The sequence below is a fragment of the Odocoileus virginianus genome, unplaced genomic scaffold (genome assembly GCF_023699985.2).
Source record: "Odocoileus virginianus isolate 20LAN1187 ecotype Illinois unplaced genomic scaffold, Ovbor_1.2 Unplaced_Scaffold_1, whole genome shotgun sequence".
In the NCBI taxonomy this organism is placed as follows: Eukaryota; Metazoa; Chordata; class Mammalia; order Artiodactyla; family Cervidae; genus Odocoileus; species Odocoileus virginianus.
The window spans coordinates 8,217,007-8,233,078 of record NW_027224263.1 but is presented as its reverse complement, the minus strand read 5'-3'; the positions used below and the strand labels follow the sequence as shown (position 1 = coordinate 8,233,078).

At 37.5% G+C, this 16,072-nt stretch overlaps 1 protein-coding gene across 6 annotated transcripts in view; it reads left to right on the top strand.

The window, feature by feature from the left end:
- The window catches only part of LRCH2 (leucine rich repeats and calponin homology domain containing 2), a 122,087-nt gene that overhangs the window by 45,996 nt on the left and 60,019 nt on the right, over window positions 1-16,072 (top strand). For all 6 annotated transcript variants that reach the window (XM_070462239.1, XM_070462237.1, XM_070462240.1 and 3 more), the window contains exon 6: window positions 5,212-5,345. In XM_070462239.1, coding sequence (XP_070318340.1) covers window positions 5,212-5,345 — 134 coding nt within the window. The remainder of the gene's footprint in view (window positions 1-5,211; window positions 5,346-16,072) is intronic.

Sequence of the window (16,072 nt, the reverse complement as noted above, 5' to 3'; positions counted from 1 at the left end):
TTGTGCAGTAGTTGGAACATTCTTTGGCTTTGCCTTTCTTTGGGATTGGAATGAAAACTGACCTCTTCCAGTCCTGTGGCCACTGCTGAGTTTTCCAAATTTGCTGGCATATTGAGTGCAGCACTTTCACAGCATCATCTTTTAGGATTTGAAATGGCTCAGCTGGAATCCCATCACCTTCACTAGCTTTGTTTGTAGTGATGCTTCCTAAGGCCCACTTGACTTTGCATTGCAGGATGTCTGGCTGTAGGTGAGTGAACGTTCACACTATCGTGGTTATCTGGGTCACTAAGATCTTTTTTGTATAGTTCTTTTGTATATTCTTGCCACCTTTTCTTAATATCTTCTGCTTCTGTTAGGTCCTTACCATTTCTGTCCTTTATTGTGCCCATCTTTACATGAAATGTTCCCTTGGTATCTCTCATTTTCTTGAAGAGATCTCTAGCCTTTCCCATTCTGTTGTTTTCTTCTATTACTATTGAGTACTTGATATATGGCTAGTGTGACTAAGGAACAAAATTTTCACTTTAATTTTATTTTTATTAATTGAAATTTCAATAATTTTACATGACTAGTTGTTTATATATTCAACAATACAGGCCTAAATTTGCACTGATTTTGCCCTTAGGTTTGCAGCTACATGACTTCCCCTCCCTTGCCTTTGCAGAAACCTCGGGTTTACTCTGAGGAGTAGGTGAATTCTTTCAGATTCTCTTCCTCAGCTCATCAGCGAAATGAGTATCATTCCTTCCCTCAGCATAAGCCTGGAGTTTACTCTTTAGAGCAGTGCTCTCTATTTGAACTTGCTGTAATGATGGAAATGTTCTATATTTGTACTGTCCTATATGGTAGCCACAAGTGGCTATTGAGCACTTGAAAGTATATAGTGTGATTGAATTATTTCATTTTTAGTTTCATTTAGATTAAATAGCCACATGTGGCTAGTGATTACTATATTGGATAGCACAGCTCTAGAGAGACTCAACCAGAGTTAGGGGCTGCAGGTACAGCTATGGGCACGAATGAGATCCCATATTGACAATACTGAATGCATATATACTGAATGTTGGGAGTGTCAGTAGACTTCTCTTGCTTGGCTCCCAGAATGCTTACAGTGTCTCTCGTGTGACTTAGGATGGATGATTTCTCTCTTGGTAGACTGATTGAACTATGAGAAAAGACCTGTAGGTATACTGATCATTGGCAGTCCCCTGAAGCAGTGTACAGTCACAATCTGTTCTCTAGACACGGGCTGATCATTGATAAACTTCTCCTTCTTACACAGAGCTTCCATTTGACTTCTTATCATTTTTCTTTTGAAAATGAACAGACATCCATGGATCACTAGACATTGTAGAAATAATTTCTAACATGAAAGCAGAGACTGAAAGGCTTCCATGAAGACAAAATGGGTCACATTCATAGCGGTGGTAATCAGAATGACTTCTTAGCAGCAGCATGGGGAACTAGAAGATGTTAGAATGATGCCTTCAGTGACTGAAGGAATATTCTCAAATTTGTAAAGTCAAACTATCAGTCAATTGTAAGATAGATCTCAGAAATTTTAGCTCTCCTGCACACTTGACTAGAAAGCCGGTAGAGGGTGTACTATATCAAAATGAAGGAACAAATTAAGAAGAATTCTTCATGTCTAAGACAGACTGGTATGCATGGACCTAGAGTCTAGCAACCAATCAGTTTGGTGGGGAAAGGGTTGTCTCCCAAAAGAAAATAGAAAAACAATAAAGAAGTTGATATGCATGGACCTAGAGTCTAGCAACCAATCAGTTTGGTGGGGAAAGGGTTGTCTCCCAAAAGAAAATAGAAAAACAATAAAGAAGTTGATAGCTGACTTGATGTATTTATCAATATGGAGAGACATTTTGCCCTTCTGTCAGAGTCAGGAATGAATTAGTAGTAGGCACACAGAAAATTAACAGTTCAGCTCAGTTGCTCAGTCATGTCCGACTCTGCGACCCCATGGGCTGCAGCACACCAGGCTTCCCTGTCCATCACCAACTCCCGGAGCTTACTCAAACTCATGTCCATTGAGTCGGTGATGCCATCCAACCATCTCATCCTCTTCTCCTCCTGCCTTCAGTCTTTCCCAGCATCAGGGTCTTTTCCAATGAGTCAGTTCTTCACATCAGAAAATTAAACAAAGTAGAAAAATGGGACAAGTAGTCGCTTTAGGAAAAATAAAAACTTAGGAAATGAATCTAACCTCTGTGGTCCATCTGTGACTGCTTTCTTAGTCATATTGTTGTAAATACAAGATTTTGATATAATGAAAAATTGTGACATAGATGTAATAATATCAAAGATTTATATGGCACTTACCATGCTCTAAGCACTGTATTGAAAATGATTTACATGCATTCACTCATTTCTTACAGCAACCCTATAAAATAGATACTGTCATTATACTTCATTTTATATAAGAGAAAACAGAGCTGTAGCTGTTTCCTGTCATGTCCAAAGTCACATGACTAGCATGTGGGGAGCCTGGTTTCAAACCAAGGCAATCTTAACTCCAGATTTCATGTTCCAACCATTATGTTATGCTTCTGAAGAGGAAGGAAGTATGTTTATATGAGTTGATAGGGATTGGTGATGTGAATATGGTGGTTTGATTATATGTGATAGTGGTGGTGATCTCATGCAGATGGCAGTGAGCAGTGGCTTGAAGCAACATCTTAGTTCCCTGTCTAGGAATTGAACCTCTGTCTAGAGGCTAGAAGCAAAATTTCCCTGGCTCTTGCCCTTGTTTGAAAGTAAGAATGTTTCAAGGAGGCAAAAACTGGAAAAACAGATACATAGTTTTTTATTAGAGACATAGCACTTCCCTGGTGGCTCAGACGATAAAGAATCTGCCTGCAATGCAGGAGACCCAGGTTCGATTCCTGGGTGGGGAAGATCCCCTGGAGAAGGGTATGGCAACCCACTCCAATATTCTTGCCTGGACAAGTCCATGGACAGAAGAGCCCGGTGGGGTGCAGTCCATGGGGTTGCAAAGAGTTGGACACAACTCAGTGACTAACACACACAAGTTGGAGAGCACACAGAGAAACAGTTTGTTTAGTTAAGACAGAAGCAAGGCAGAGATACATACCTGGAGAGAAAGTGTGTGTGGCAGACCCCGAGCACCCCCGCCCTGCTCCCCCCCCCCCACCAGTGAGGAGGCGCACACCAGCCCTAAATCATTCATATAGGGCACTTTTTCCAAGTCTCCTTTGGCCAGTCATCTTGCTTTTGCCTGGCTCTGAATTCCTATTTGGTTTAACTCAGGGTCCTCCCCTGTGTGTGTGTGTGTGCATCTCTTAGCCAAGATGGATTCCAAGGCAAGGGCTTCTGGGAAGAAGAGCATATTATGGTCTGGTGCCCCCTCCCTTCTCTGATCTACTGAGGAACCTTTCTGCACATGTGTAGTCAGAGAAGCCTCTTTGACCTTAAGAATGAGAAATATGTGGTCTCTTTATCTTCTATCCAAGTTCAAGCAGAACTCAGCTCCTCCTTGTTCCTGCCGTTATCTTTATCTTGAAGTATCTGTCCACAGGGGACAGATTTCAGCTGTTCAGCCTGGGGCCCATCTATCTGGTATGTCAGTGGTAGTGATAACACAAGAAATCTAAGTCCTCATGTTCCTTAGTAAGACCTTGATAAATAAAATCTATAATTGAAAAATAAAAAATACCACTAGAACCATGTTATTTATAAATATGAAGGTAAAAAGCAGAAACCAACTGAAAGAGTTAAATGTGGGGACTGGGTCTTAGAAATTGAAAGGAGTGGAAGAGGGGCTTAATTTTTTGTTAGCTGTTTTATAATTCTCTTTAATTTTAAAACTATGTGAATTATGATTATATAAATTAAATTTACAAAAGTAATTTATCAGCATTTAATTTGGAAATAGATAATTTTTACAAATTTGGATGGATAATAGGATACATTTTAATTGGTAATATATTTATATTCTAAAGCACAAATGGTTTACATTTTCCTTTTAAATGAAATTTTTCAATGGTCAGGTCAGATCTGGTATCTATTAGATTTATCTAAGAACCGTTTCTTCTTTCTACCTGGAATGATAATTACGTTTTAATGTGCTATTTCTATTTTTTTCTTTATTGATTGTTTCTGTGTGTTGCTAGGTTATGTGCCTCCATAAAACAACATTTTCTATTCTAAATTTTGAGAAATATTTATTTGATAACATTTATGGTGACTGCAGTTATCCTTTGTAAAGCCAACTTATTGTTTCCCTACTGCTCATTAGTCTATCTTTTTATATAAAATACTTTCTTTCACACAGTATTTTCCCCCTCATTATTCTTTTTCTTTATTACCAATGAAAATAATTTTCCTGGATATTATATTAGTTGAATTGACCATTTAAAAATTTGTTTTGTTTTATTTTAAGTGGCTTACCATCACACCTTTCAACAAATTTATCCTGTATTTGCATTCATTTGATTAACTTTCTTGCAGTGTTTAGACTTAGTGGTTCTGATGAGGTTACTTTAAAGAATTACATGGGTTGTTTTTTTATTTTTCTTCTGTTCTTACCACTACAATGAATATATTTCTTTTCATTTTTTCTGGAGAAGGCAATGGCAACCCACTCCAGTACTCTTGCCTGGGAAATCCCATGGACGGAGGAGCCTGGTGGGCTACAGTCCATGGGGTCATGAGGAGTCGGACACGACTGAGCGACTTCACTTTCATTTTTCACTTTCATGCACTGGAGAAGGAAATGGCAACCCACTCCAGTATTCTTGCCTGGAGAATCCCAGGGACGGGGGAGCCTGGTGGGCTGCCGTCTTGGGTCACACAGAGTTGGACATGATTGATGCGACTTAGCAGCAGCAGCAGCAGCAGCAGCATTTTTTCTAGTGAAGGCAACTTTTATGAATTATAAATTTTATATTGTTTAGCGGTTTGTACATTGTGCTTTTAACAAAATAGTTCAGGGAAATACAGAAAAATTGACTTAGTTTTTTCTAATAAGAACAGAGACCACAATAGTTTTAGTTATTGTCAGTGCTGTCAGATTTTTTCACCTAGTGTCCAAAGTATGAAGTATTTAGATATGTAAAGTATCTATCATGATTGTTATATCTCAGAGTAATTTGAAGTTATTAAAATTTATTAATAAATTGGTAAATGACTTTATATTTGGAACTATAATCTTACTCTATTATTTATTGACAGATATGTTTAAAAGGTAAAGTACACATATTTAAATACTTAAATATCCAAGCATGTTGCAGAATGGATAAGAAACCAGATTCTCTGGATCTTCCATCATTGAGTAAAAGAATGCCCTCCCAACCTCTCACAGACAGGTAATGTAATATTCTGTAATATTCTAATTTTATGACGATGGTGACTTCTCTCTATATATAGATGATATTTGTTTATCTTGAGTGAACTGAATATACTTAGGATGATTGCTCCAGTGTTAAAATCAATAATTAGCTGAAGTGAAATATCACCATCATAGAGTGAACCTCTGATAGTAGAATAAATTTGGAGTTTTCTCAAAAAATTTATTATTAAAGCCTTTAGTAGTAAAATGTAAAGTAAAATGTACTTTCTGACATTCTAGTACAGAAGAACTAATTTCTCGGCACTTGACAACTGTTAATGTTCTGTGATCACTGTGCTGTACATTTGTAATAAGTAGAATTTGACTTTGAACTGAAGTTAGTGGAAGAGTAAGACATTTGTGGTTACCTTTCACCTCCATTTTCTTGGTGCATTTCTATATGGATATTTTTTATTCATTTCTATATGGATCAGGGATGATTTATCATTGATATTCTGTTTGATATTGGTATTTTTTCCTCAAAAGATTTTGAAATGTTAGATTTGATATTTTGTTTTTAATTCATCCTCTTGAGATGTCGATTGGTCTGAAAGATTTTATGAAAACATAATTCCATCCAATAGTATGGAAAATAATTTGGAGTGGGATGAGACTATACAAAGGGAGACTGTCCCTGACTAAAATATTTAAAGATTTGTTATCGTATTTATGGCATAGTTTAGACTACGTGGAATGCCAATATTATAAGTATTGTTAACAGTGCAAGTTCTTGAATCCAAAATAAGATTTTTCTTAAATATTTTTGTTGCCTTAGAATAATTAAGCATCTGAGCATTACATTTAGTTGCCAAAGATTAGTTTGCTTAATATTATAAATGATAGTAGACCAAACAATTCTACAAAAATTAGAATTAATTCATATACTAATCTCTATTAGTATGCTTTTATATTTATTTCAAAATTACTTTAGTAGTGACATTCATTATATTGGTCATTTATTCATTTAAGTTGAGTGCCTACCAGTAGATTCAGGGTTTGTTGAATTACATATTGTCCGCGGCCCTCATGGAGCTCACATTCTAGTGGGGGAGTTAGTTGTTAAATAAAACAAGAACACAGACACACACACATAATTTCAAATTGTGGTGACTAAGGGAAGAAACATGTTTCAGCAGTGTGGTTGGGGAGTGTCTCTTTGGGAAGGTCTTAAGTCAAGACCTGAAAGGAGAAAAGCTAGCTGTGGAAAGAGTGAGGGAAAGAGCATTTCAGGTAGAAATAATGGCATGTGCAAAGGTCTTAAGTTAGGAAGAAACTTGGTATGTTAAAAAAAACTGAGAGGAGACCAGCACTGTGGTACAAGTTGACTTTGGAAAGTTAGTCAGGGCTGAAGTTATATGGGGGCTTTGGAGGCTGTGGTAAGAAGTTTGAATTTTATTTAAAGTACAGTGGGACGTCATTGGACAATTTATCAACAGGAGGATAACATGATTAAATTATTTTTAAAGAAACTATTTTGGCTCTTATAGAGAGAATACATTGGAAGCAAACAAGTAAAAACACAGGGAATACTTAGGGTGTTGTGGTACTACCAAAAGATCAAGGGGTCCAGAATAGGGTTATTGCAGTAGAGATGAAAAGGAGTGGAAAGAATTCAGATAGATTTGGAAGATGGTGTCTAGCAGTGCCATCCAATAGAAAGGCAATAGGAGCCACATTAGTAATTTTTAAATGTTATTGTAACCCATTTAAAAAATAATTAATTAATTTTAATAATGCATGTTACATTACCAAATATATTAAAAATGTTATTTCAATATGTCAGTTCAGTTCAGTTGCTCAGTTGTGTCCAACTCTGTGACCCCATGGACTGCAGCATGCCAGGTTTCCCTGTCCATCACCAACTCCTGGAGCTTGCTCAAACTCATTATCATCAAGTTGGTGATGCCATCCAACCATCTCATCCTCTGTCATCCCCTTCTCTTGCCTTCAGTCTTCCCAGCATCAGGGTCTTTTCCAATGAGTCAGTTCTTCTCAGCAGGTGGCCAAAGTATTGGAACTTCAGTTTCAGCATCAGTCCTTTCAGTGAATATTCAGAACTGATTTCCTTTAGGATGGACTGGTTTGATCTCCTTGCAGTCCAAGGACTCTCAAGAGTCTTCTCCAACACCACAGTTCAAAAGCATCAATTTTTCAGCACTCAGCTTTCTTTATGGTCTAACTCACATCCATACATGACTACTGGAAAAACCATAGCTTTGACTAGATAGACCTTGTCAGTGAAGTAACTATTTTTTATATGTCTCTTTTTAATATGCTGTCTAGGTTTGTCATAGCTTTTCTTCTAAGGAGCAAGTGTCTTTTAATTTCATGGCTGCAGTCACCATCTGCAGTGATTTTGGAGCCCAAGAAAATAAAGTCTGAAAATAAAGTCTGTTTCCATTGTCTCCCCATCTATTTGCCATGAAGTTATGGGACCAGATGCCATGATTTTAGTTTTTTGAATGATGAGTTTTAAGCCAACTTTTTCACTCTCCTCTTTCACTTTCCTCAAGAGACTCTTCAGTTCCTTTTCACTTTCTGCCATAACGGTGGTGTCGTCTGCATATCTGAAGCTATTGATATTTCTCCCAGCAATCTTGATTCCAGCTTGTGTTTCATCCAGCCCGGCATTTTGCGTGATGAACTCTATATATGAGTGAAATATGCAGGGTGACAATATAGAGCCTTGATGTACTCCTTTCCCGATTTGGAACCAGTCCGTTGTTTCATGTCCAGTTCTAACTGTTGCTTCCTGACCTGCATACACATTTCTCAGGAGGCAGGTCAGGTGTTCTGGTATTCCCATCTCTTTAAGAATTTTCCAGAGTTTGTTGTGATCCACATAGTCAAAGGCTTTGGCATAGTCAGTAAAGCAGAAGTAAATGTTTTTCTGGAACTCTCTTGCTTTTTCTATGATCCAGTGGATGTTAGCAATTTGATCTCTGGTTCCTCTGCCTTTTCTAAATCCAGCTTGAACATCTGGAAGTTCTTGGTTCATATACTGTTGAAGCCTGGCTTGGAGAATTTTGAGCATTACTTTGCTAGCGTGTGAGATGAGTGCAATTGTGCAGTAGTTTGAACAGTCTTTGGCATTGCCTTTCTTTGGGATTGGAATGAAAACTGACCTTTTCCAGTCCTGTGGCCACTGCTGAGTTTTCCAAATTTGCTGGCATATTGAGTGCAGCACTTTCACAGCATCCTCTTTTAGGATTTGAAATGGCTTAGCTGGAATCCCATCCCCTTCACTAGCTTTGTTTGTAGTGATGCTTCCTAAAGCTCACTTGACTTTGCATTGCAGGATGTCTGGATGTAGGTGAGTGATCACACCATCGTGGTTATCTGGGTCACCGAGATTTTTTTGTATAGTTCTTCTGTGTCTTGCCACCTTTTCTTAACATCTTCTGCTTCTGTTAGGTCCTTAACATTTCTGTCCTTTATTGTGCCCATCTTTGCATGAAATGTTCCCTTGGTATCTCTCATTTTTCTTGAAGAGATCTCTAGTATTTCCCATTCTACTGTTTTCCTCTATTTCTTTGCATCGATCACGGAGGAAGGCTTTCTTATCTCTCCTTGCTATTCTTTGGAACTCTGCATTCAGATGGTATATCTTTCCTTTTCTCCTTTGCCTTTAGCTTTTCTTCTTTTCTCAGCTATTTGTAAGGTCTCTTCAGACAACCATTTTGCCTTTTTGCATTTCTTTTTCTTGGAGATGGTCTTGATCACTGCCTCCTGTACAGTGTCATGAACCTCTGTCCATAGTTCTTCAGGCACTCTATCAGATCTAATCCCTTGGATCTATTTGTCACTTCCACTGTATAATCGTAAGGGATTTGATTTAGGTCATACCTGAATGGTCTTCTGGTTTTCCTTACTTTCTTCATTTTAAGTCTGAATTTGGCAATAAGCAGGTCATGATCTGAGCCACAATCAGGCCCCTGTCTTATTTTTGCTGACGGTATAAAGCTTCTACATCATTGAAATTTCAATATATAATTACACATAAAAAACTAGTGAGTTATTTCACTTTCTTGTAAATCTTTGAAATTTAGTGTGTATTTTACATTTATAGCATGTCTCAATTTGGACTAGTTACATTACAAATGCTCAGTTGGCAAGGATGACTAGTGGCTACTGTATTGGACAGAGCAGATCAAAAGAGTTTATTTGTGGCTCTTGGGAGTGCTTATCTCTCACACAGAGCTGGTATTGAATTACATAGAAAGTTCTTGTATGTACTTTCTAGTTTCTCTCTCAGGTTCTTGGTTATATGGTTCTTACTACTTAGAATATCTTTCCTTGATATTTTTTAAACTCTTTATTCTATATGGGCATTGCAGTAGTTATACTTATCTTCAGCTTTTGGAGTCAGACATAATATCCTCATGAAGGTCTTCTCCAACTCTTAATAACTATATGTCCTTGTGTCATATATTATCTCTGGTTTTTAGCTTTCTTGTATGTAAAAAGGAAAACAATCATACGGATGTTGTCAGGATTGAATGAAATAATGCATATAGAGTATTTATCACAATGTCTTATTAATTCGTCAACAAATAGCTTATTATTATCATTGTCATCTGTTTCAAACACACGAATGTATCTTAGTATAGTATCAGTTCAGTTCAGTTGCTCAGTCATGTCCGACTCTTTGCAACCCCATGAATTGCAGCACGCCAGGCCTCCCTGTCCATCACCAACTCCCAGAGTTTACTCAAACTCATGCCCATCGAGTTGGTGATGCCATCCAGCCATCTCATCTTCTGTCGTCCCCTTCTCCTCCTGCCCCCAATCCCTCCCAGCATCAGGGTCTTTTCCAACAAGTCAACTCTTCGCATGAGGTGGCCAAAGTACTGGAGTTTCAGCTTCAACATCAGTCCTTCCAATGAACACCCAGGACTTATCTCCTTCAGGATGGACTGGTTGGATCTCCTTGCAGTCCAAGGGACTCTCAAGAGTCTTCTCCAACACCACAATTCAAAAGCATCAATTTTTCGGTGCTCAGCTTTCTTCACAGTCCAACTCTCACATCCACAGATGACCACTGGAAAAACCATAGTCTTGAGCAGACGGACCTTTGTTGGCAAAGTGATGTCTCTGCTTTTTAATATGCTCTCTAGATTGGTCATAACTTTCCTTCCAAGGAGTAAATGTCTTTTAATTTCATGGCTGCAGTCACCATCTGCAAGGATTTTGGAGCCCCCAAAAATAAAGTCTGACACTGTTTCCAATGTCTCCCCCTCTATTTCCCATGAGGTGATGGGACCAGATGCCATGATCTTAGTTTTCTGAATGCTAAGCTTTAAGCCAACTTTTTCACTCTTCACTTTCACCTTCATCAAGAGGCTTTTTAGTTCCTCTTCACTTTCTACCATAAGGGTGGTGTCATCTGCATATCTGAGGTTATTGATATTTCTCCTGGCAATCTTGATTCTAGCTTGTGCTTCTTCCAGCCCAGCATTTCTCATGATGTACTCTGCATATAAGTTAAATAAGCAGGGTGAGAATATACAGCCTTGACGTACTCCTTTTCCTATTTGGAACCAGTCTGCTGTTCCATGTCCAGTTCTTTTTCTTTTTTTTTTTTTAGCACATGTGATTTATTTTATTTACTTATTTTTTCCATTTATTTTTATTCATTGGAGGCTCATTACTTTACAATATTGTAGTAGTTTTTGCCATACATTGACATGAATCAGCCATGGATTTACATGTATTCCCTATCCCAATCCCCCCTCCCGCCTCCCTCCCCACCCCATCCCTCTGGGTCTTCCCAGTGCACCAGCCCTGAGCACTTGTCTCCTGCATCCAGCCTGGGCTGGTGATCTGTTTCAACCTTGATAGTATACTTGTTTCAATGCTATTCTCTCAGAACATCCCACCCTCGCCTTCTCCCACAGAGTCCAAAAGTCTGTTCTATACATCTGTGTCTCTTTTTCTGTTTTGCATATAGGGTTATTGTTACCATCTTTTTAAATTCCATATATATGCCGCTAGTATACTGTATTGGTCTTTATCTTTCTGGCTTACGTCACTCTGTATAATGGGCTCCAGTTTCATCCATCTCGTTAGAACTGGTTCAAATGAATTCTTTTTAATGGCTGAGTAATATTCCATAGTGTATATGTACCACAGCTTTCTTATCCATTTGTCTGCTGATGGGCATCTAGGTTGCTTCCATGTCCTGGCTATTATAAACAGTGCTGCGATGAACATTGGGGTACACGTGTCTCTTTCAGATCTGGTTTCCTCAGTGTGTATGCCCAGGAGTAGTATTGCTGGGTCATATGGCAGTTCTATTTCCATTTTTTTAAGGAATCTCCACACTGTTCTCCATAGTGGCTGTACTAGTTTATATTCCCACCAACAGTGTAAGAGGGTTCCCTTGTCTCCACACCCTCTCCAGCATTTATTGCTTGTAGACTTTTGGATAGCAGCCATTCTGACTGGCGTGTAATGTCACCTCATTGACGTTTTGATTTGAGTCTCTCTGATCATGAGTGATGTTGACCATCTTTTCATGTGTTTGTCAGCCATCTGTATGTCTTCTTTGGAGAAATATCTGTTTAGATCTTTGGCCAATTTTTTTATTGGGTCATTTATTTTTCTGAAATTGAGCTGCACGAGTTGCGTGTATATTTTTGAAATTAATCCTTTGTTTCTCCATTTGCTATTATTTTCTCTCAATCTGAGGGCTGTCTTTTCACCTTGCTTATAGTTTCCTTTGTTGTACAAAAGCTTTTAAGTTTCATTAGGTCCCATTTGTTTATTTTTGCTTTTATTTCCAATATTCTGGGAGGTGGGTCATAGAGGATCTTGCTGTGATTTATGTCGGAGAGTGTTTTGCCTATGTTCTCCTCTAGGAGTTTTATAGTTTCTGGTCTTACATTTAGATCTCTAATCCATTTTGAGTTTATTTTTGTGGATGGTGTTAGAAAGTGTTCTAGTTTCATTCTTTTACAAGTGATTGACCGGTTTCTCAGCACCACTTGTTAAAGAGGTTGTCTTTTTTCCATTGTATATTCTTGCCTCCTTTGTTGAAGATAAGGTGTCCGTAGGTACGTGGATTTATCTCTGGGCTTTCTATTTTGTTCCATTGATCTATATTTCTGTCTTTGTGCCAGTACCATACTGTCTTGATGACTGTGGCTTTGTAGTAGAGCCTGAAGTCAGGCAGGTTGATTCCTCCAGTTCCATTCTTCTTTCTCAAGATTGCTTTGGCTATTCAAGGTTTTTTGTATTTCCATACAAATTGTGAAATTATTTGTTCTAGTTCTGTGAAAAATACCATTGGTAGCTTGATAGGGATTGCATTGAATCTATATTGCTTTGGATAGAATTTTCATTTTCACAATATTGATTCTTCCAATCCATGAGCATGGTATAGTTCTCCATCTGTTTGTGTCCTCTTTGATTTCTTTCATCAGTGTTTTATAGTTTTCTATGTATAGGTCTTTTGTTTCTTTAGGTAGATATACTCCTAAGTATTATATTCTTTTTGTTGCAATGGTGAATGGTATTGTTTCCTTAATTTCTCTTTCTGTTTTCTCATTGTTAGTGTATAGGAATGCAAGGGATTTCTGTGTGTTAATTTTATATCATGCAAGTTATATTCATTGATTAGCTCTAGTAATTTTCTGGTAGAGTCTTTAGGGTTTTCTATGTAGAGGAGCATGTCATCTGCAAATAGTGTGAGTTTCACTTCTTCTTTTCCTATCTGGATTCCTTTTACTTCTTTTTCTGCTCTGATTGCTGTGGCCAAAACTTCCAAAACTATGTTGAATAGTAGTGGTGAGAGTGGGCACCCTTATCTTGTTCCTGATTTTAGGGGAAATGCTTTCAATTTTTCCACCATTGAGGATAATGTTTGCTGTGGGTTTGTCATATATAGCTTTTATTATGTTGAGGTATGTTCCTTCTATTCTTGCTTTCTGGAGAGTTTTTATCATAAATGGATGTTGAATTTCATCAAAAGCTTTTTCTGCATCTATTGAGATGATCATATGATTTTTATCTTTCAATTTGTTAATGTGGTGTATTACATTGATTCATTTGCAGATATTAAAGAATCCTTGCATTCCTAGAAATACAGCCCACATGGTCATGATGTATGATCTTTTTAATATGTTGTTGGATTCTGTTTGCTAGAATTTTGTTAAGGATTTTTGCATCTATGTTCATCAGTGATATTGGCCTGTAGTTTTCTTTTTTTGTGGCATCTTTGTCTGGTTTTGGAATTAGGGTGATGGTGGCCTCATAGAATGAGTTTGGAAGTTTGCCTTCTTCTGCAATTTTATGGAAGAGTTTGAGTAAGATAGGTGTTAGCTCTTCTCTAAATTTTTGGTAGAATTCAGCTGTTAAGCCATCTGGTCCTGGGCTTTTGTTTGCTGGAAGATTTCTGATTACAGTTTCGATTTCCTTGCTTGTGATGGGTCTGTTAAGATCTTCTATTTCTTTCTGGTTCAGTTTTGGAAAGTTATACTTTTCTAAGAATTTGTCTGTTTCTTCCAAGTTGTCCATTTTATTGGCATAGAGCTGCTGGTAGTAGTCTCTTGTGAGCCTTTGTATTTCAGTGTTGTCTGTTGTGATCTCTCCATTTTCATTTCTAATTTTGTTGATTTGTTTCTTCTCCCTTTGTTTCTTGATGAGTCTGGCTAACGGTTTGTCAATTTTGTCTATCTTTTCAAAAAACCAGCTTTTAGCTTTGTTGATTTTTGCTATGGTCTCTTTTGTTTTGCATTAATTTCTGCCCTAATTTTTAAGATTTCTTTCCTTCTACTAACCCTGGAGTTTTTCATTTCTTCCTTCTCTAGTTGCTTTAGGTGTAGAGCTAGGTTGTTTATTCGACTTTTTTCTTGTTTTTCGAGGTAAGCCTGTAATGCTATGCATCTTCCCCTTACCACTGCTTTTACAGTGTCCCATAGGTTTTGGGTTGTTGTGTTTTCATTTTCATTCGTTTCTATGCATATTTTGATTTCTTTTTTAATTTCTTCTATGATTTATTGGTTATTCAGAAGCGTGTTATTTAGCCTCCATATGTTGGAATTTTTAATAGTTTTTTTCCTGCAATTGAAATCTAGTCTTACTGCATTGTGGTCAGAAAAGATGACTGGAATCATTTCAGTTTTTTTTAATTTACCAAAGCTAGATTTATGCCCAGGATGTGATCTATTCTGGAGAAGGTTCTGTGTGCACTTGAGAAAAAGGTGAAATTGATTGTTTTGGGGTGAAATGTCCTATAGATATCAATTAGGTCTAGCTGGTCCATTGTGTCATTTAAAGTTTGTGTTTCCTTGTTAATTTTCTGTTTAGTTGATCTATCCATAGGTGTGAGTGGGGTATTAAAGTCTCCCACTATTATTGTGTTATTGTTAATTTCCCCTTTCATACTCGTTAGCATTTGCCTTACATATTGCAGTGCTCCTATGTTGGGTGCATATATATTTATAATTGTCATATCTTCTTCTTGGATTGATCCTTTGATCATTATGTAGTATCCTTCTTTGTCTCTTTTCACAGCCTTTATTTGAAAGTCTATTTTATCTGATATGAGTATTGCGACTCCTGCTTTCTTTTGGTCTCCATTTGCGTGAAATATTTTTTTCCAGCCCTTCACTTTCAGTCTGTGTGTGTCCCTTGTTTTGAGGTGGGTCTCTTGTAGACAGCATATATAGGGGTCTTGTTTTTGTATCCATTCAGCCAGTCTTTGTCTTTTGGTTGGGGCATTCAACCCATTTACATTTAAGGTAATTATTGATAGGTATGGTCCCGTTGCCATTTACTTTGTTGTTTTGGGTTCGCGTTTATACAACCTTTCTGTGTTTTCTGTCTAGAGAAGATCCTTTAGCATTTGTTGAAGAGCTGGTTTGGTGGTGCTGAATTCTCTCAGCTTTTGCTTGTCTGTAAAGCTTTTGAATTCTTCATATCTGAATGAGATCCTTGCTGGGTATAGTAATCTGGGTTGTAGGTTATTCTCTTTCATTACTTTATGTCCTGCCATTCCCTTCTGGCCTGAAGAGTTTCTATTGATAGATCAGCTGTTATCCTTATGGGAATCCCTTTGTGTGTTATTTGTTGTTTCTCCCTTGCTGCTTTTAATATTTCTTCTTTGTGTTTGATCTTTATTAATTTGATTAATATGTGTCTTGGGGTGTTTCACCTTGGGTTTATCCTGTTTGGGACTCTCTGGTTTTCTTGGACTAGTGTGAGCATTTCCTTCCCCATTTTAGGGAAGTTTTCAGCTATTATCTCCTCGAGTATTTTCTCATGGCCTTTCTTTTTGTCTTCTTCTTCTGGGATTCCTATGATTCGGATGTTGGGGCATTTCACATTTTCCCAGAGGTCCCTGAAGTTGTCCTCATTTCTTTTGATTCTTTTTTTTTTCCTCTCTGCTTCATTTATTTCCACCATTTTATCTTCTACCTCACTTATCCTATCTTCTGCCTCCGTTATTCTACTGTTGGTTCCCTCCAGAGTGTTTTTGATCTCATTTATTGCATTATTCATTTTTAATTGACTCTTTTTTATTTCTTCTAGGTCCTTGTTAAACATTTCTTGCATCTTCTCAATCCTTGTCTCCAGGCTATTTATCTGTAACTCCATTTTGTTTTCAAGATTTTGAATCATTTTTATTATCATTATTCTAAATTCTTTTTCAGGTATTTTCCGTATCTCCTCCTCTTTTGTTTGGCTTGGTGTGCATTTTTC